We start from the raw sequence: 21,941 nt of genomic DNA on the forward strand, positions 1-21,941 counted from the left end.
AGCCTGCCAGATCAAGTTATCTACTAGCTGTACATCTGCTGCACATAAAAAAGACACATCAGATTAAATGGATTTGATCTGATAACAGTAAGTGAAACACATTCTCTCTTCTCTTTTCTCTTCTTCTCTTCTCTTCTTTCAAACATAGATTATATATCCGAGGAAGCATCACCATGACTTCCAGCCATAACATTATCGTGTCTGGACTTTAAAAGATCCCCTTTAACACTAAATCCCAAATATCATAAAAATCATAAACAATGCCTTTGGACTGATGTCAGTCCTGACAACAGACTAAAGAAATTTGTCCACATGTTCCCAGATACTGTCAGCGTTTGTGCGAAGCAGAATACTAGACTGTGATAAAATGTGGGCTACACCATGAATACTGATTTGAGACAATTTCAGAAAGCACAGAAGCAGACACACGAGCAGGCACCTAATCTAGTATCGGACAAACAGCAACACTGAATTTTCACTGATGGCCACTAGATGGTAATGAAGAGCAGACATCAGCTGTTGACAGGAAACTCTCAGAGAGCACAATACAGTTGTATTTTTCTTTAATTGATTTTTAAATTAAAGTACAAAAATAAAAACAAACATTTAAGTCTAGTAAACAATCTTACAGTAACAGCTTCCTCAGAAGTATACACGTTTTTGTTTAGTTATAAATATAGCATACAATTTCAGTCCACATTAGTGGATAAAAAACGGTAATAAAAAACTAAGTATCAAGTTCTTTCAAGTGAAAACATAGAAATGCAACATGCCACAAAACTTAAATTAGCACATTTGTAAAGAGCAGCTCAATTTCTTTGAGTTTTGGGTCCCAGTGCTTCCAGCCACTCCAGCACAGTGTCCAGTTCACCCACTGCCTTCTGTGCTGCCCTGTTTGCTTGTAGCTGCTCAGCAGAAAGAGGAACAAGGGAAAAGTGGAAGAGTTAGATAAGAAAATAGATCTGAAAACAACACGTGTGTCTTTCAAGCAGGTGATACTCTTATCATATAAACTCAGATTTTATTCACAATAGAACACAGAAATAATATCAAAGGTTTAAGCTGAGAAAAAAATGAACTGATTTTGAATCTGAAGGTAACAACACACGTCGAAAAAGTCGAGACAGGGGCAACAAAAGGCTGAGAAAGTCAATAGAGGAACATTTTGCAACTAATTAAATTTATTGGCAGCATGTCAGTAGCGTGACTGGGTATAAAACGGGCCTCTTAGAGTGGCAGAGTGTCTCACAGCTAAAGATGGACAAAGATGAAACTATCTGCAAAAACATCGGCTAATTGTTGAATAATTTCAGAATAAAGTAAAACTGCTTTGATTATCTCGTCATCTGCAGGACACCAAGAATATAATATCATCAAAAGACTCAGAGAATCTATTGTGAATAAAATTTAGTTTACAAGATTTAGAAATCATTGCAGTTTTTGGCTGTTTTATTTGAAGTGAGTTATAGATTTAGGTATTTTCTCTGTGTGCTGTGTTTCTGTATAGTAACCCATTTGTGTTTGTTTCTTGTTGAAATCCAAGACAAAAAGTAACATTAATAAAGATATTATTGACATACAACAAAGTTTCACAGCTCACAACTTTTCCCTAACTAACTAGGTCATATTAGGAAAATTACAACAACTGATGTTGGAGCTTATTATTGAGCGTCTAAGACAGGAAGTCATTTTAGATTTTATTGTGTGTCTTACCTTGATAAACTCAGCATGCACTGAATCAATTGTTCTCTGGGTTTCTTCTCCACATTGGCAATGCTATACACAGAAAAGCACAATTATCATTACAATCTATGACAGCTTTTCATTAAAAGAAGAAGAAGAAGAAGCACATTTTGAGACTGGAGAGCAAACTTACACATTTATGGATGTCTCTTCTGATGCTCACGAAAGCGTTGGCCAGAGCGCTGGAGCAGCGTTGTTGTTGTGGCTCAGATGAGGCATAGTTGCTGAACACTCTCTCAACATAGAAACGCAACACAAGACGCAGGAAACAGCATGTCTGACCGTCCTGAGGGGGACATGGCGAAAGTCAGATTCTAGCACCTTTCACAACCTATCTTCAGAATCCATATTCTGGTGATAGAGACTTAATATGTGGAAGACACTTGTCAAAAAAAGGGAAGCAAAAGTAAATCTAAAAAGCAAATCATCATGACTGAGTGGCAACACAACGCAAGAGCTCACCTGAACATTTTTCATCAGTGATCTATCCAGAAGTTTCATTCCGATCTCGTTGTCTTCTGAAATCTATCACAAAAGAAAAAGAAAAACAAAGGATCAGTTACAACGACTTTCTGCCACTTTAATCTGACGTTACACTTGTGCAAGCTCTTGCCAGAGGTTTTGATTGCATGACTGAACTCACCGCATTTGATCGTATGTGTGCGTAGTATTTGCGCAGCTCGTGTGTGTGAACACTGACAGAGCAGCTGTCCAGATGCAGAGTTCGGCTCTCAGCAGGTTCAGTCAGACAGCTGAGCAGCAGGAGGAGGAGGAAGGAAGCAGAGCAGCCGATAAGCATCTTCATCCTGATGATGGCGATCTGGTGAGAAAGCTAACAGAAGCGTTTCGGTTTGTAAGAATTGTGTATTGTGTAAAATTGTTGATTGTTGATTAATTTAGGAAAAAGGTTCATCACTGTTTCCTCAGATCATCAAAACAGATAAAAAACTTCAAATCCACAAATTAAAAAATACTTTATGAGCATTTATAGATTCATAAATGGATATTGGATCATTTAAAAAAAAAAAAACTGTTTATAAACTACCAATATCCAGAATAAAGGAAACACTATGTCAAGTCCATCAGCTGCCATCATCATTGCCTGGAGAAGTATCACCTGTATTCAGACTCACCTGTGCGTGTGTCACTCAGAGGGAGAGTTCTGGTGAAGCTGTGTCTCTGGGCCTCCATCCTGTGTCCTCTTATAGTGTGGAGTAAGGGGATTTTTCTTTTCACCAGGTATTGAACAGGTTAAACATGCATGGGACTCCACAGGTGCATGCATGTGAATGGGTTTACAGGAGGAGGAAGTCTGGTGCAATTAAAGGAACTCCCGGTCATGTTTCAGTCTCTGATTGGAAGAATGGAAAAAAGAATTATTGCTGATTTCCTCCTCTTTGATGAGTAGTGCTGTCTTTGTGAAGAAAAACTTTCACTCTCAGTGATGCGTAATGTAAATAATGAATGAGTAATCATTGTTGCTAGATTAGAGTTTCATCATTTAAACTGAAGCTGCTGCAGCTTCCGCATTAGGACGTCACTCCCTGAATCATTTGCCTTACGAGCTTTTAAAGTCTGTGTTGTTTTAATGTGATTAATTTGTAAAAGGAAGTGTTTTGTGGCAATATCATTTTATTTCTTGTCTCTTTTAGATTTCAGATTGATTGGTATAGCTACTTCCAAATGTTGCATAACACTCTGGGTGTATACTGGAAATAAAGCCTCTCATTGACTTTTGTCTTTTTACTCGAAGGGCATTCTGACATCACTTCAGTCAACAGGTCCTGATTGGAAATACCTACCAGACCTGCTCGCCAGCCTGTTTTACCAGGGTGCTTTTGAAGTCTTCTAAAACTTCATTTGCAGCGGTAGGAAGCAAGAAAACCCAATGAAACTAGGAATAACCTGTAAATGAAGTCAATTAGAGCCAGTTAAAAAGCCTCGCATGCTTCTCTATTGTATTCTCAATTCCACCAGAGTTGCAGTCCTGCAGTACTACCTCTTTAATACAGAGCCTCGGGAACAAAGTGACTTTTTTTTACACTGAAACCGGAAACACAAAAAATTGACAAAATTGCCATCGTAGCCACTGTCAGTTTCTCTCAACCTTTTTTGAACAGTTATTCATTGAAAAAAGCTGAAATGTCAGCATGTTTCATTGAAATCGTTTTTAGACATCTTAAAAGGTAAAATCATCAAGCATTTTAGAAACAAGTGGATATTAAATATTTTCTTGCTAAGGTATCTTATGATGTATCTAATGAAAGTTTGGCTTAATCCGGTCATTCTTACATGCACATAGTTACTTCTGTTCGCGCAGTGTTGTGCAATTTTGCAGCCTTTAGTCACTTCTGCTTTCTTACATGTTAAACTGTCACAGTCAATAAACACAAAATGAAAAACCCTTTAATTCATTTGCGATTTAAACAAACACGCATGTCTTTGGACTGGGGGTGGAAATCAGAGCACCCACAAAAACACCACCCAGACCACAGGGTCAACATGGAAAGTGGTTCTCAAACTGCGGGGAAGGCCCCCACTGTTAGGACACAAAGGTACTCCCGGGGCCTCAGAAAATCAGGCAACAAAACAGTGAAGTGAAACTAAATGGAATGATTTTTTTTTTTTAATGAAGCATGAACCAAAGCAGTTTGCTAATGCTATTGTGATGATGTTTCATTTCTTTCTGAAAAGTTTGGTTGTCATATTTTTCATTTTACCAAATGTTTCCAGAGCCAGGCCCTTCAGGCTAGTTCAGCACGCAAACTTCTTTTTTTCAAAAGTCATGTTGTCCTAACTCGTTTAGCATGTGGTTAACTGCTGCCTTGCTAAATAAACAAGGGCCTCTCATGAAAAAATGTTTTCTGGATGCTAGCATATGTTACTTCAGTACCTGTGTATACTGTTCAGCATTAACGTGAGCTTGTGTACTAATGTACTACATCATAAATGCTGTCTTTTCGATGAGCTCAGGCTCACAGGACGTGGCACCATTTCTGGATCTTTTTCTTTGAATGTTGCAGCTTTAACTTGTATTTGTGACTCAAGCGTCAAACTGTGTTCAGTAACGGTGAGGCCATTCAGTGATTTACACACTTAGGTTCTTGTCTCTTTTTATTATGTCACCCTGAGAAACAAATCTTCAGATTATCTGAAATTTTACATTTAGAAATTGTTATTCTCAAATAGCCATGTATATATGAGTTTAAAATGAAGCCAGCGAGGAAGTGCACAAACCTTTGGTTCCTGCCACTTGAAGTTAGCTGCGAGAGGAAGTCGTGATGATAAAAAGCCAAACTTTAAAGCATTAAAAAAAAGGCATTTTTAAGACCTGGTGGAAAAAGAAATGTATATAAATACCCACCTGGATTATTGAGTCAAGACTTTGGGTGGGTTCATTGACAGGTGTCCCAGCACAAGTAGCTGTGGCCCTTTAGCATCTACTAGACCTCACCTCTGCTAATTCAAGTCACTGGTATAGACCTCTCCCATGTTGGTGCTTCTGGAGCCTTTAATGGTCTTAAATGAGTAACTTGTATTCCTCTGTGGTGCAGACCAACACAGAATTTTGTGCTTCAGTTTTGGTGAGTCAATTATTAGTTTTTTACTTAGCACTAATTTGCCAAACCAAGCTTCACCTATATTTCAAATATGTTAACTTCAGTCTCCAAACAACCAACATGGCGTCAGCCAAAATGCCGACCTTGACGTTATGGTGCTACATCCGTCTTTTACGGTTCTTGCACACTTTCACAGACAGGCAACGCCCTTACCTCTAGCTTCTTTGGAATGTTCCTTTTATACCTTTTATGCTTTTTATTTGTTCTTGTTTCTAATGTCTCTGTAAAGCACTTTGAATCACCTTGTTGTTGAATTGTGCTATACAAATAAACTTGCCTTGCCTTGCCTTGCCTTATACCTGGTCAGTTACTAACATGTTGCTTTTATCCAAAGGCTCATATTATTGTGAAACAGGTCGGGTTGGTGTCGACTAAGCAGAGAGAGCAGTGAGGCATATTAGAAAAGAGAAATGAGGAAGAAAACTACATTTTTTATTTCAAACATCAAGCATTTTCAGATGATCAAGGAGAACTTTTATTTTCCATTGTTTGTACAAAGCTTCTTTATACAGAAGAATATTATACAAAAGATTAGGGATAACAAGAATAAAATGACATTTTTACAAAGAGTATCTTGAAAATCACAGGCACATTTGAAACTGTTTTAACTACATGGAGCTAGTTATTTAAAGCTGGTTATCTCTTTTAACTTACACTGCATATTTATTCATTGCCTCTGACGGCTGCCCCACTCTGTTGACCTATTCTTGTGAACTTAACTACCGTTTATGTCTGTAGCATGTCTGTAAATGTCCCTGTGTTTTCAGGCTTTGCTCAAGCTATATTTTTCACTTTTTTCTTTACATGAAGTTTTGTAAACAAAAAACACCGATAAACTGCAACTACTGCAGAAACCTAACTCTAAATGTCAGCATAGCCACAGTTTATGCTGATTTGTAGTTTAATGTTGGGACTGTCCAAAAAATGGCAATAGTTAAATTTGTCATCACAATTAAAAAAGTTTGAACCATCCAAGTTTTGCAGTTATTTGCAGTCCCTCTCTCAGTATTACAGTTCCACAGCGTCTACTGCTGATAAACACCATACTTTGCAATGAAATGCACCTAGTACAAAGTGAGTCTATGTTTTCATGGATGTGTGTGTGTGTGTGTGTGTGTGTGTGTGTCAGTAGTACTGTGCAAAAGTCTTGAGCCACCCCTCATTTCTTGTTGTTTTGGAGCCAGACTTTCTTTTAATTCTTTATAGCAGTGAGCAACAATTCTCCAAGATCTTAAAATCTTTTAAAAGTTTTTCTGAAAGTTATATTCAGAAGAAATAGGTCAAATAATCCAGCAAAGATCTGAAACATGACCTGAGAGATGCATCTGACCCTTCAGTTCGTTTACTGTTCACTGAAGCCTCATAAGAAATGGAAGAGTGGCTGTTAAGAAGTAAAATGGAGAAAATGTTAAGGTATGTCAAATTACACAAGAACTGGACCAAATATCAGTCCCAACGGGTCTTCTTTGAAACAAAAATTTGAATTTTTTAGTTCAAATTATAGTCAATAAGAAAGATGTAACACAGTTTGTGACTGCAGCCAAACATGGCCGAGGCCCTGTCATGGCTTGTGGCTACATTTCAGCGAGTGGTGTTGGGGATCTTGTCAAATCAATTGACATCAATACTACAGAAATGTACGGTCAGATTTTGATCCACCACGTGGTACCTTCTGCAAAGTATCTGATTAGAAGAAGCTTCAACTTTCAGTATGACAACGATCCCAAACACACTGCCAGAGCAGTAAAAGATACCAGGACAGAAAAACACCCAATTAAACACTGTCAGTCTTGGATTGGCCTCTCCAGATCCCAGACCTCAAAATTGCTGAAGCAGTGTGGGATCCTCTTGATAGGGAAGAGAACAAAAGGCAGCCAACATTCAAGGAAGAGCTTTGAATGTCTTTTAAGAAGCCCGGACAACAATTTCTGGAGACCACTTAAAGAAATGAGAAGAAAGCACATTTTTCACACTTTCCTAGCAAAATATAAAGAAATGCTGCGTAGCTCAAGACTTTTGCACAGTACTGCATGTGCAAGCCCCCATGCCTTTAGGCATGGTTTTCCTAAATGACAATAGAGTGAAGGAGCCTGAAGCACATGATGACATCCAGAGGGATGGGAGGGTTCAGGTGATTTCCATCCAAACGGAGATACCTGAAAACAACAGAGCAGGTATCTAATATGTCATTGGGATTTTAACTCTTTGAACTTGGCATTTCCAGACAAAATTCTTTTGTTCTTGTTTACTTCCTGTTAACACACAGGTCACGCAGCTCAGACAAGTTCATTATTTAGGTTAGTGCTGAGACACGCATTATGACATAATGTGAAATACCTTAGCTTGGGAACCTGGCTCATATCACTCGGGTCAGCTTGCACGCTGTATGGGCAGATCTGGGTGCCATTGATGTCTGTCAGGAAAATACACAGTCATGAAGATCTAGTCTTCAAGTGCTCACATGTGCATATAAATAAGAAAATATGCTATTTTAGATTTGACAGTTTTGTTTTTTTATTGTATAATTTATTTCATTATAGCAATTTACATACAGGAAGAGCAGGGTATAGCCTGATAATAGTCTGAGAAGATAATTATCTTAAATATTATGCATAATGTGAATTTTTTTATTTAAACATGCAATGCTTAGCATACATTTTCAGAAGAAATCTTTATTTTTTATGATGTTTTAACTTAGAAAATAGCATGAGAAATGTTTTTAGGAATATAAAAAAAAGGATACAAAAAAGACAGAAATATGAGTGTGTTTAAATGATACTGAAGTGGGTATATTTGAGAAAAAAACAAACACACCTTTAAACAGAGCTCAACTGTAGAATTGATTATACTTTATTGCAAAACACAAGTAGGTAAGTATTTTAAATCGCATCACATCTGATTTTTCTCTGTAATGTGACACATACTCAGACATATAAGCGTTTCAAGTTGAAAATGTGCTGTTGTGTTACAGAGTCCACTAATATTAATGCATTTCTAACTGTGTAGTTATATGTAGTTATAACCCACAAAACAAAACAAAACCCAGCAGCATCCTTCTCTCACCCCAACCGGTCGCAGCAGATGGCCGCCCCTCCCTGAGCCTGGTTCTGCCGGAGGTTTCTTCATGTTAAAGGGAGTTTTTCCTTCCCACTGTCGCCAAAGTGCTTGCTCATAGGGGGTCATATGATTGTTGGGTTTTTCTCTGTATCTATGAAGCGCCTTGAGGCGACTTTTGTTGTGATTTGGCGCTATATAAATAAAATTGAATTGAATTGAATTGAATTAACGGTCTGGAAGAAGATTGCATTGTGTAAGCCCTTAAATTATTGCATCAAAATAACTAAGAAACATATTTTTTAAAATAATTCCAAATACAATTGAACAGGAGGACACATCTCGTCATGATAATTAACTTCAGTGGAAGTTGAAAAAAAAATGGCCTGAAGCCAAAGTAGTTTTGTAGTCATGACGCAGAAACAGGTATAACAGAATACCCTGAAAAAATACTTTCGGTTTGTGTTGCACGCTGATCAAATTACAGCTGTAGTGTCAACAGACTACACTGATCTGTCTTCATTAAAGTCGGCATAGGACACAAGACAATTGGGTATAATTAACCAAGATAATTTACAGCGGTTAATGCATAGGTTAAAAAGGGGGGGTTGAATCTACGACATATTATTTGTTTAGTTGCTACACCACCAGATCCAAACAGAAACAGGGAGACATGGACAACACTAAGACCACATTGAACTGAGAAGCTAAGGTGACCTGACACAGCTGCAAGTTGCTGGAAGTTACATGAAGAGCCCTGACATTCAGCCCAAGTTGAGACAAACTGTGGTTATGCTCCCTGATGTGGAGGCCTTGCTTTAGCACAGTGATGACCACTCACTGGGACAGACGTGGCTGCTGGTTACTTACTCTCAATGCTGTTGTGGTCGAGATGCAGGTGCTCCAGGTGACCGTTGAACAAAGGAATCGAAGCGAGCTGGTTGTGGGACAGTTGCAAGTCTAGCAGGCTGGAGACATTGAACACATTCTTGGGAACTCCTTTATCACTCAGCTGGTTGTAGTTCAGCCTCACAAAAGCCAGGTGAGCATGGTTGTCAAAGTAGTTTCTGAAAAAAGACAATAATAAAGATTCTTAGTGGGAATAATCAACTTTGGGACAATGCGTGCACCGTATACTTGCTTTGGGATGTCATCGATACGGTTCCTATCCAAGAAAAGCTGCACGAGGCTGGTTGGTATACTAGTAGGCATCTTCTTCAGCGTGTTATGAGCCAGGTTGAGCTGCACCAGGTTCGTAAGGCCCTTAAAGCTGTTCTTACCCAGGCCACTGTCACTCAGCTGACAGAAAAGACATCACATATTTGCTCCACAAACGCTAGAGATTTAGTTCTCCATACATGTCTAGATAGCACAGTGTTGTAACAGTGAGGTTCACCTGGTTGTGATACAGATCGAGCATAGTCAGGCTCCCCATGTTGTTGAAGGCCCCAGGTGGGATCTTGGAAATACGATTCCTACTAAGGCGGAGCTGTTCCAGAGTTTCTGGGAGGCCTGAAGGGACTTCATTAAGCTGGTTTCGTTGGGCGTAGAGATACAGAAGTGCTGGAAGCTTTTCAAACACCTGCGTGAGAGATAGATGCAAAGCAACCGTAGTAAAGTGATTCTATTTCTTTAAATCCTGAGCATTTATAGAGGTGAACTCCCTGACCTGCTTATCTATCTGATGAATACGGTTGTTTGCTAGATTGATCCAGCGGACCTCAGAGGCGTTGAGGAAGGGCTCCGAGGTTATCTCAGAGATGTAATTGTTCTGGAGATACAGGTAGTGAGTCCTGGATGGGATTGCTGGGATTACACGAATGTTCCGGTTCTCGCAGTTGAGCGCATTCGGGTAGCTTGGGGCGCAAAAACACTCCCGGGGGCAGTCAGGAAAGATGGAAGGTGGGCCCAGGATGGGTGGGGGGAAATCTGTTGGTTCCTTGGGCTCAGGCTGGGGTGGTACAGTTGGGAGACGAGCAGGAGGCTTTCTGGGGGTAGCTGGGCGCCTGGTGGGCTTCTTTGGCCGAGGCCTCTGTGTGAACACTGCCCCCAGTAGGAGGAGCAGAGTCAGTGCAGACAGGAGTCTTGCACCAGCCTTCATTGTCCTAGGAAAAGCATAAAGTGTAAGTAGTGATTTCTACTGACTCTGCAGTAATCAAAGTGAAAGGCATTAAGTTAAGGAAGAAAGATGCTTCAAAAAAACAAAAAGAAAAACTAAATAGTTTAATTCAGTACAATGTGTCCTTTTGTGTCTGTGAAGGTTCTCAGTCATCCAGGTCATTGTAGTCTAAGGAGCTTGGAAAGAAAAGTGTCTGGACTTCTTTAAGTTGCTTGAAGACGTTTCACCTCTCATCCGAGAAGCTTCTTCAGTTCTAAGGTCAAATGGCGGAGAGTCCCAGATTTAAACCCAGTGGGAGTATCCCCCCAAAGCGGGACAAAAGGGCCCCCTGATGATCCTCTACCTAATCACATGAGCCAAGGTGTGAAAACGGGTGTGGGTCACAATCAGCCAGGGTTTCAGGTGAGCTCATTGTGAGCTGGGATGTCATGCTTTCTCCAAGCATACACAGTCTTTCGAGGATGCCAATGTTAACATCTTGGACAGAGAGGACAGATGGTTTGAAAGAGGAGTGAAAGAAGCCATGGATGTCCACTGTGAGCGACCATCTTTGAACAGAGGCGGTGGTTTGCGACACCAACTGTCTGCCATCTATAATCCAGTTTTGAGTTCCCTCCCCAGACGTCTTAACGCCCATCCTGGGCCATCTGACCTCAGGAAATCGCATGATAGGGTGGGGCCAGGTTTCACAATGAGCTCACCCGAAACCCTGGCTGATTGTGACCCACACCCATTTTCACACCTTGGCTCATGTGATTAGGTAGAGGATTATCAGGGGGCCCTTTTGTCCCTCTTTGGGGGGAAACTCCCACTAGGTTTAAATCTGGGACTCCCCACCATTTGACCTTAGAACTGAAGAAGCTTCTTGGATGAGAGGTGAAACGTCTTCAAGCAACTTAAAGAAGTTCAGATGCTTTTCTTTCCAAGCTCCTTAGAATATGTCCTTTTGGTGCTTCTTTCTCCGTGTGGGTGTAATGACTCAGCTGTGTACAAACCCTCCTTTTTTCCTACAAGGCTACGTGCAATCCAGGGCATTCATCTTATCTCTGATTTTACTAAAAATATCCGTTAGTTTGTATTTCCCTTTGGAAAGATTCCACTTTAAAGCTGGTTACTGTTCGACCCATTTTAAGAGGTAGTTTTCAGGGTTGAACTGAGTGAAACAGCATTACCAAGGCCTACATGAAGCAATGCTCACCTGACTCTATAAAAACATTGAGGTTTAATTTTATATACCAAGATTGTCCCCAGCCTACCTTAAGTATTGCTTCCACACTTCTATTGCAGTTTAAACTAATGTAAGATGGACATGTGTAGCTCGGTAACGTAATCTGTGTTTGAAGAGGTGGGATCATCTGAGGAGGAGCCATACATCCTTAATTTGATTAAATTCAAGAGAATGTAGGGCAGATACTAATACAGGAAATGAGCGCTTATGAAAGGATAAAGGCACTATTGTAAGCATGGGTCGAGAGGGGGGAGGTGTGTAGAGAAAGCAAGCCTGCAAGGTTAAAATATGTCAACAAAAGGGAGGCGCACTGGAATGAAGCTCTCATGAACTCAATATGTATTTACAGCATTTTATAATCAGTGTGTGTTTAAAATTTCACACCAGGAGGATTTGTTTTGTGTGTGCATGAGGAATTTTCCAAAGTTGCTTTGAAAAAGGAATTTCCATTTTGTATAGTTCATCACATTGATCATACAAGGAGTCATCTTAGGCACACCTATGAGCTTGCATTTCACAATGAGAGGACAGGGGAGGTGATTTTTACATGTTCTGTAACTGACGGGGTTTAAGAATATATAACAACTGTGAGCAAATCGGTTTAGCTACAGTGCTATGAAAAAGTATTTACCCCCACGCCCCATTTGTCACACTTGCATGTTTCAGATTATAAAACACATTTCAACATTAGACTCAAATAACCAGAGTAAATGCAAAATGCAGTTTTTAAATGATGATTGCATCTATTAAGGGAAAACAAAAAATAGCCAAACCTACCTGGCCTGGGAAAATATTCTGTGGACTAACAGGACTCGTTGCATCTGGTGTAAAACTAACATAGCCAAAAGTACATCATACCACCAGTCAAATATGGTGGTGTGATAGTCTGGGACTGCTTTGCTGCTGGACGACTTGCCGTAATTGATGGAACCATGATTCCTGCTCTCTACCAGAAAGTCCCGAAGAAGGTCCAGCTATCCGTTTGTGCCCTGAAGCTTAACCTCACTCGGGTTATTAAGCAGCACAATAGTCCAAAACACACCACAAGATCCACCTCTGAATGGCTCAGAAAAGTACAAAAAAAATGAAGATTTAGACCCTTGAATGTGTCTGGAACAATTCTGAAAAGAAGAGTGTGCTAAAATTACTCCACAGCAACGTAAGAGCATCATTGTCAGTTAGGGAAGGGAATCGAGAACCAGTTCTTGCAGAGAACTAGTTCCCAGTAGTTCAGTTTCTTGGAATTGTTGGTTTGCTTGCCTGTGGATCACTGTTATCAGTTGTAGCACTCAAACAACAATCAGCTGATTATCAGCTGATCTAAGTTCACATGCAGGAGGAGGAAAACAGTGGCACAGTCTGCAGCGTGGATATGGACTTTACTTTCAATTCATTGCATAATAGGACGAGAGCACGATGTTACAGTAGACAGAAACAGCTGCATTATGCTGCTAACACAGCTTCAGGTTTTTGCAAGCACCTGTACAGACAGCATGCTAATACTAAGCTAGCCAAAAACACAGAGAGATGTTATGAGTATATGCCCAAGCCCAGGAGTCAGACCCTTAACTTCAACAGGTAAAAAAAAATGATGAGCAGTTTTTACCTGTTCATGTTTCTACAGTAGAATCACTGTGGCAATCACTTTAAAGTCTCTTTTTGCTTGTGTTGTGTTGTCAGCATTGTGTTTGTGTTCATATGTCTGTCCTCATTAGGATCAAGATTTGCATTGGTGTGTAGGACTGTAGCCTGAAGGTGTATCTTGTTAAATGTTAATTATGAGGCAAAGCTTTTCAGCTCATTTTATGAAAACTGCATCACCTTTAATGAAAGTGTTCTGTGTAATATTTGTAATATTTACTTTTTTGAGTAATGACCCACCACTGAACACAACAAGGGGGAGAAATAACTCCACAACATGCACAAACATTTGACAAAGCACAAAGCAATTCATTTGCATGAATGTAATATTGACATGATGGTTAGAGATGGTGGTGACTCTCAAAACAAAGCCAGTGAGATCCCAGTGAGAATCGATAAGTAATACTAATAATGGAATCAGTTAATTCTTCTCAGTTCCCATCCCTGCCATCAGTTATGTTTGATTGCAGTTCTTGCTGCCAAGGGAGGCACAGCCAGTTATTAAAATTTGGGGGGCAATTACTTTTTCGCAGAGGGCCAGGTAGGTGTGGATAACTTTTTCTCTTATTGAGAGAAGCCATCATTTAAAAACTGTATTTTGGTATTAAAATCTGTTTGATGATCTGAAACATGAAAATGTGACAAATATGCAAAAACATTAATAAATCAGGAGGGAGAGGGATACTTTTTCTGTATGTGGACAATGAAATTACGTCACACTGAGACTGAAACACACACATACACGCTGTTGTTTGGCTTATCATTCCAGGTATTTACCCTTCAGTGAATCTAATTCACGTTTCAAAGTGAAACGATCTTTTTCAGGCCATGGTAACTATGGCTAAATCGTTATCCTCTATATCATGAGCAAAGGCCTGCAAATAAGTAAGATAAGATAAGATAAGATAGAACTTTATTAATCCCTCGGGTGGGTTCCTCTGGGAAATTGGGTTTCCAAAAGCACAGCACCGACAGAAGTTACAGTTACAGAATGTTATATATACACACACACACACACACACACACACACACACACACACACACACACACACACACACACACACACACACATATAAATACAGAGACAAATATAAATAAAATATACGAAGGGGATAAATAGAATAAATAGGAATAAAAATAAAAATACAAGTGAATTGCACATTTCAAGTATTGAGGTCTATTTGCACCATTTACTATTTACAAAAGTATTGCACAAAGGTATTGCACAGTGAGGTGAAGAGGCACTACAGCTTAGTTGTTCCCCCCTCCTTTGTCCCCCTGTTTCCCCTCCCTCTCCCCCCCAGAGAGGAGTTAAACAGTCTGATGGCGTGTGGGACAAAGGAGTTTTTAAGTCTGTTAGTTCTTGTCTTGGGGAGAAGCAACCTGTCACTGAACAGACTCTTCTGGTTGTTAATGGCCGTGTGCAGTATCACAAAGTATCACAAAGATTTAGAAAAACAAACTCTCATCACAGAGGCACCATTTGTTTCCAGTGCTCTTTCTCTTTGCCTTTGATCGGTTTGATATAAATCATGGCGCAGGAATGAGCCTCATATCTAAAATGCTTGAAATAACAAATCTGAACATTTCTCTGACAGCATTCCCTGGCACTGCCCTTCATTTTCCCTCTCAGAGCCTTGCAACCCCTCGTTTAAATCCAGAGCCAGATTTCCTTCCTGTCGTTCTGCTGTTATGACCAGAAGTTTGGCAAACAATTAAAGACTCAATATCCACAATGGCTGATTCACCAGTTTGTTATTTATGACCTCAATGAGTTAATCTGATCGTTATCAGCATGAGAACTATACTTAGGATGGTAGGACAGAGATCACTGCTAGTACATGACACAAACACTCTGTTGCAAAGCTTTAAAACAAACAAAATCTACTGTGACTTTGAACTGGATCTGCATATTTTAAACATCAGAGACTTTTGTCTTACTGGACTTGATGAAAACCATGTGGACCTACTAAGTGGTGGTATTACGTTCTCAACAGCTGTTTGCAAGGTTAAAAACATATATCCAAGTACTGGTGAGATAAAAGTTAAACATTACTAAAAAATAACACAATCTTACGTTACTGCTGATATTTTTCATGTGCAGCTATTAAACAGTTTGCTTTATATATATATTTAAAGTTTAGAATTATTTGGTTAAAGGAAAAGTAGAAAGTCTTAGGAATTAGTGTGAGTTTTAGGTTATATCTCAAAAAATTTCAGTTTCATAACGCCCTTTTCATCACTGATGATGAGCTCTTTCCAACCTTTTTTTTTTGGCAGAACAGCCCGTCGTTCCTTTACCAAAAAAAGAAAGAAAGAAAAAAACGAGTGTTTCATAAAACCACTTTTTAAAAAAAGTCATGATGAAAAGTTACATCATCCCCAGTCGACTTCACTCATCTGAGTCCTGTAACTGTGACTAAGCACAATAATCACAAAGGTTATGCCAAGATTTTCTCTAACATCTAGTGTATATTATATATATACATGTACAGATGTTTTCCATACATTTAGAAATACGAAAACTCCAACTAAGTGTGCTCTTTGATGCTCTAATAAAACATGAGAAATTTATTAAGAAGCCAAACGACAGTAGATATAATGTCAACATAGCTGAGAGCAGAAGAACGAACATCAGAAATCTGGAAACTTTCATCCCCGCGTCTTTGTACACATCGCCATCAGCCAGCTCCAAAGTAGCTGCTGTTTTTCTTTTCAAACTCTTCACACACTTCACAAACCTTCTTATGTCAGCACATCATGTGATTGCACATTTTTTTCAGTGCATGCTTGTTTTTAAACCATTTCCAGAACGTTCCATTTCAGCTTCTTAAACTGTTAGTTTACACCCATGTAGGAACTGCATCCATCTGAATTCACCACAGAAGAAGCCAAAAATGTATTTGTGCACCGCCTTTAAAACCCCCGGGGATCCATCTGATTGCCAAAAGTGAGCAATATGGCATTTCTTTTGTAAAAAAAACAGCAGCTAAAGCTCTTCTAGTCTGCATATTTTCACTTGCACTGCAGTTGCAGCTCTCTCCACTCACTAATGGAAAAAGATGAAATCAAGGTGAGCGTGCAGCAGCACAGAAAAGCAGCAGAGTCACAGCGTGTGGCAGCTCCCTGGAGGACAGAGTACCACTTTGTATGGCAAACTGTTTCTATAGAAACTCGGCAGCATGGCCCAGCTGTGCCCGTGCCAGGATTCCCCTTCTGTCCACAAACACTTCCCTCACTGCCTCTCCTGGCTTCTCTGTTTCACACTCACACACACACATGCACAGAACTCTGTCTGCATTCTTACCTTTACTCATCAGGTCCCTTCAGTGGAAACAACAAATAAAGGGTCTTACCTGCCTCTGGTACCTGCCCTCTTTTGTCAAGTCACAAGTTTTGTGTCTTTTCTTCTCTCTGCCTCTCTCACTCTTCTCCTATCCCTCGCTCCCTCACTCCCTCTTGCTCTTCCTCTGTTCCTCTGGTCCCTAGCCCTCCCTTCCCTCTCTCTCCCCCTCTCGCTCTCCTTTGGTGGACAAGCCTGCCTGTTGGGTTTGTTCCCTGGCTTCTTTCCCTCTGAAGGTCACAGTGGTTCTTTTTTTCACCCCCTTAGCTTGGCTCAGAGCCACAGAGGTTTAATCTTAATTCCTTCTGGTAGACCACCGGCTCTTTTATGTGTCTGAACCGTTGTACAGTTTGTTATTATTTTGTTTTTGTCAACTATATGATGAGTGTGTAGGTCTGAAAAATTAAACAACTAAATACATAAACACCAGGGCACCATGATGTGTTTGCATGCCATATTTGCGTGTTTGCAACAAGCCTTAGTTTCTGTATCTGTAGTCTTTGAGAAACAAACACTGGACCTCTGTGAGGGAAAGCCCAGCTGTAACTGCATCTCCTCTTTGTCTCCCACCCACCCCGCCATTGTTTAGATGACTGCACTCAGATCCAGTCATGTGCTTTTCATTAGAAGCATCTCTCCGCTGACTCCATGGCATCTCTTCTGTGTCAGTTAAATATCCAGGCACGCTCTTTCTTTTTTCTTCCCCCCCTTCCCTCTAGTGTAAGTACACGAAAGCAGTCTGATTTTCGAAGTCCAAATGTGGAGTGGAGGGTGATGTGATGGGGCTCTCAGGAAGTGGGGCTGGTGGCATGAAGTAGGGTCTGTGTGTGTGTGTGTGTGTGTGTGCATGTGTGTGTGTTTAGCTAATATGTCACCAGGGGTTTGGAGGTGGACATGTGTTTGCTACCCTGCATTCCTGCAGAGTGAGCTGCAGCTGAATGATAATGAGGTGAACATATGTGGGGATATGTCTTTAAGACACATGTACACACATGCTTCCTTTTCCCGCCGCGCTCCTGTCTCCCACTCAGTCAGTGATTATGATACAGTCGGGTCAAACATCTGGACCAGACTGTTTCCAGCTAAGGAAGGAGAGTATACTTTAACAAACAGGTCGCAAAACGGGTGTGTGTAACAAATACGTCACCCCCCCCCCCCCCCCCCCCCCCCCCCCAATCTGCTCTGCCACCATTTACATGTGAGAGTTGTTTAGTGACTCAGCTCTAATCAGCGTCAGCGACTTAATTTCTGTGTAAGAGTTTTTCTCTCTCTTTTTTTGCAGCGTTCGAGGATGACATTATTGGAAACAGCTGCTCATTAGCAGCACCAGTCCAACATTTGTTTAATGTTTCATATATCATGGAAATAACACAATAACCAAGAAGTTTACACTGAACATCCACCCATCCATTTTCTCTCTCTTAACCAATTCATGGTTGCTGGCGGGGGGGTTGGGTTGGAGCCTATCCTAGCATTCTTAGTGTGAAAGGTGGGGTACACTCGGGACAGATCGCCAGTTTGTTGCAGAGTTTAAATTGAACAAATTCTAAATTAAATTAAAGGGTTTTTCTGAATGAGGTAGCCCGCCACAAATTTCTCTTGCTGCTGTTTGGCCCTAGACCCACACTAAATGTGACAAAACTGGTCTGTGGCTGCAGTGTTCTCTACACACAGGTGGGCATCTGTGAAAAAGGGAAAAATCTGGGTGTTAACTAGTCCTAATGTTGTAGGACTAATGTACTCATACCCTGCAATAGTGCAACAGATGAGAGAAACACAACAAAGAGAAATAGCAGCATGTTAAGACATCTATGTTTTAAGTATAAGGCAGAGTCAATAATTCTTTAGCTTTTTAACTTTCACCTGACTGGTTGGATAGTAACAAGAGAGCCACGTGATCCAATCCATTTTTATTTTTATTTTTTGTAGGCACTGATGAAAAAAACAGCACCAAATCGATAGAGAATACTGCAGAAAAGCGGGGTCAGAAATAGGAGACTGCATTCTGTGAACTGATCACCATTTAAACTGTGACTGCAATAAAGATTTGACTTGAACAGAATGAGTAGGAAAACCACTTCAGTTGATTCAGTTTTATTTATATAGCACCAATGCACAACAACAGTTGTCATAAGGTGATTTGTGTTTTACGGTAAAAATCCTACAATAAAGAGAAAGAAAGAAAGAAAACCCCAACAATCGCACAACACTCCCACCACCAGCAACACCACCCACTCATGAGCAAGAATTTGGTGACAGTGGTAAGGAAAAACTCCCCTTTAACAGGAAGAAACCTCAGGGAGAGTCAGACTTGGTGAGGGGCAGTCATCTGCTCTATCCGGTTGGGGGTGATGGGAAAGAAAAGTGGGCAGAGGGAGAGAGAGAGAGACAAGTGACATCGCCCCACTTTGATGTTTGCATTTTGATTTATGTTTAATAAGCTATCTTTGACTTAAGTAAACCTCTCATGTGGCTTCATGGCACCTACAGTACAGTTGTGAAGCACGTCATTCATTATCACCTTTTGTGTCTGAAATGGTGATTCTTGTATTTGCCACAATTTCACAACTGTGCTGATGCATGCTCACCATCTAAATACTGACATGTTTAGACACCATACATCTGCATCATTTCTTCTTGTGTGTATCAGAGCTTAAGCAGCCTTTGAGGATCAAACTGTGTGGTTTTGTTTTGCATGTGGAAACTGAGTCACATGGCCTGTGGAATGTAACTGCTTGGCCTTGCAGTGTTCAAGTACAGCCAGAGCCTGCACAGAGGTGAATGGATGTTAGGGCTCTCAGTTTTTCACAGCTGAATTCAACCTGCTGGTTCGAGAAGAGGGGCGTGTATAATGCCAGACCCTTGTCTTTACAGTAGGAAATCTTTAAGCAGTACTCCTTACCAGAGGTATCACATGCTGCAGCTGTTTTCTTAGCAAATGGATAGAATGAAGCTGGCTCAGCCCCAAAATGACTTGGTGTGTGTAATAATGTGAGAACTTTCCAAGAACGGTCTGTTCTGTCATCTAGAGAGTGATTTGGATGATTGAACTATTTGGTTTAATGGAGTTGCATATTAGTTTTAGCCAGAAATGTTCCCAGAGGAAGTCCAGTGAGAGGAATACTAATATTCTCCCAAACATTTACAGACAACTTTCTTTTTGCTGCAACAGCAAGATAATATGAAATCCCTTAGGAGAGCGTGTTTGTATATTAAGCTCTGAAGGCCACACCCTCTCTCTTATTTTCAAAGCTCTCAGTCGCTTTATGCCTTTTTTTTGGCAAATGGCAAGAGTTTATAATAAAACAGGGGTTTTGTAGAAGTCTCTGTGTTCGACTTTAAAGGATTCATGCTAAGACAAATCTGGCGTCTCTTAGATCATTTTCTGATTGCACAAATTATTTTCTAATTACTCATAAATAAACAGTGTTATTGAAACAAAGTAATGTTTATAGAAATATGAAAGAAGGATTTTGGTCATAAACGCTGAACTCTCTGTGCTAAGTGTCTTCCTTTAGGGCTTTAACAGTAAAGCATGCAGTGGCAGTCTACCCTATAGGATAAAGTCCCAGCAGCTGTTCATCAGCTGGATCCTAAATGCACACAAAGAAATCGTGTTATATTATTGATAAACTCAGTCTTTTATTGCTAGTTAGGACAAATTCTGCATGGTCAAGATAAAAGTGAAATAAAACACTCTGAGCACCATCAGTCTGGGTTCCAAAAGCACCCGATGAAGCATTTCATGATCTCAAAATGTATATGAAATCATGAAATGACATGTTTTGGCTGCTGTCACACAGTAATTTCCCAAAATTGAGGTCAGATCTGGTTTATGTTATCCTATGAATCATAGTACATAATACATTAATAGAAAAAGCGGTTCACAAGTATGACGTTAAATAAAGGATCCTCCTGCGCAGTTAAGATTTCCAAATCAAAGATCACGTTGCACTCAATCAAACATAGTCAGACTTCAACTCACAGTGTTCACTCCCATTCTGAATCAGTAAGTCATGTGTTAGCGATATTTTCCTTTAAATGTGACTAAAATATTTTGTTTGTGTCGCTTCTTTGAATATTTGAGCATTACTCTAAAATACGATGTATCTTTGGAGACTTCGATACCAGAAATTTGTCCTTGGGCTGTGGTAGAAGGAGAAGCGGGGTTATATAGAAGTCTTGATTAATCTATTAACTCTGTTAATATCTACAAAATGTTTATCGTCTGCCTTGACAAGTGGCTACAGCGTGAACATGCAGTGTCCTCGTGTAATCGAGCATAGAAAAAAGTGCATGTATAAATGTGTGAAGGAGGTATGCAGGACCTGAGGCTTTGAGTGCTCATGTGGAGTAGAAAAGCTCTATATAAGAACAATTCCATTTACCGTGTACAGTTTAAGCACACACACACACACACACACACACACACACACACACACACACACACACACACACACACACACACACACACAAACAGTATAGATGGTAGTGGTTGATCTGCTGAATTGGAGGTTTCAAAATGATTCTCCACAAAACCAGTGGGTGATGCCAGGGTGGCTATACAGTACTAGCCCTGTGACGCATGGGTCTGATCAGGTGTAATTCACAGCTGAGGGTGTTTAAATTCCTCAGCTAAACCAGTGACAGCGTTCATAAAAACAAGCAGCACTGTTCCATAGCTGCGGTTCAAGCATGTTATTCAGTCTTATCTCTGCTTTTTCACTTAGTTTTGGTTTTATGTGAATTTTTTTCAGTGCTCCATAATTGATCGCAGCACTTTTTGACAGAAACAAAGTACCTAGCGAATAATTAAATGTCAGTGTCTATCATATACTGCGTATTTTAATAGCACTTTATTTCCTCTAAAGCACTAAAACTCTACTTTCTAGTAAGAGCTTTTCATTCCTACACGTGCAGTTTAGATTGTAAACTGTGGAGGCTTACTAAGAATTGCCTGTCTTATGAGACAGAGATAGATGGAAGCAGGTTTCTCATATTCTGACTAATGAGCGTTTCTAAGCAGGCTGAAATGACAGCTAATCAAGCTGCTGTTAGTGTCGCTTATGTCTTTCTAGCTGGCGTGCGTTAAAGCAACAACACTGTGAAAGCCGATCCTGACATTGTGCATCGGTAGCCTTCACACTGACTAACATTATGCACACTGTCTCAACATGCTAAGAAATCTAAAGC

At 40.2% G+C, this 21,941-nt stretch overlaps 2 protein-coding genes across 4 annotated transcripts; both read right to left on the reverse strand.

Annotated features, from left to right (window-relative positions):
* Nucleotides 1-647: 647 nt before the first annotated feature.
* On the reverse strand, nt 648-3,068 carry il19l (interleukin 19 like). 2 transcript variants are annotated; one of them, XM_085275535.1, is made up of 6 exons: nt 2,877-3,068; nt 2,387-2,575; nt 2,206-2,268; nt 1,877-2,029; nt 1,714-1,776; nt 648-905 (listed from the first exon to the last, which is right to left on the reverse strand). In XM_085275535.1, exons 2-6 carry the CDS (start codon nt 2,546-2,548, stop codon nt 810-812), a joined length of 537 nt encoding a protein of 178 aa, XP_085131661.1. In that variant the 5' UTR covers nt 2,549-2,575; nt 2,877-3,068; the 3' UTR covers nt 648-809. The 2 variants fall into 2 exon arrangements, with proteins under 2 accessions (XP_085131661.1, XP_085131660.1); XM_085275534.1 differs by having other exon boundaries at nt 2,387-2,923.
* A 2,706-nt stretch (nt 3,069-5,774) lies between these two features.
* Nucleotides 5,775-16,884, reverse strand: prelp (proline/arginine-rich end leucine-rich repeat protein). Of its 2 annotated transcripts, none has more exons than XM_085273675.1 (7): nt 16,762-16,884; nt 10,087-10,522; nt 9,814-9,999; nt 9,559-9,716; nt 9,288-9,484; nt 7,701-7,776; nt 5,775-7,519 (listed from the first exon to the last, which is right to left on the reverse strand). In XM_085273675.1, exons 2-7 carry the CDS (start codon nt 10,516-10,518, stop codon nt 7,429-7,431), a joined length of 1,140 nt encoding a protein of 379 aa, XP_085129801.1. In that variant the 5' UTR covers nt 10,519-10,522; nt 16,762-16,884; the 3' UTR covers nt 5,775-7,428. The 2 variants fall into 2 exon arrangements, with proteins under 2 accessions (XP_085129801.1, XP_085129800.1); XM_085273674.1 differs by lacking the exon at nt 16,762-16,884 and adding an exon at nt 12,542-14,633.
* Between the last annotated feature and the right edge of the window lie 5,057 nt (nt 16,885-21,941).

Source organism: Mchenga conophoros, linkage group LG5 (genome assembly GCF_057382185.1).
Source record: "Mchenga conophoros isolate Kocher_MC1m ecotype Shallow Benthic linkage group LG5, M_conophoros_male_GT1.1, whole genome shotgun sequence".
NCBI classification, from domain to species: Eukaryota; Metazoa; Chordata; class Actinopteri; order Cichliformes; family Cichlidae; genus Mchenga; species Mchenga conophoros.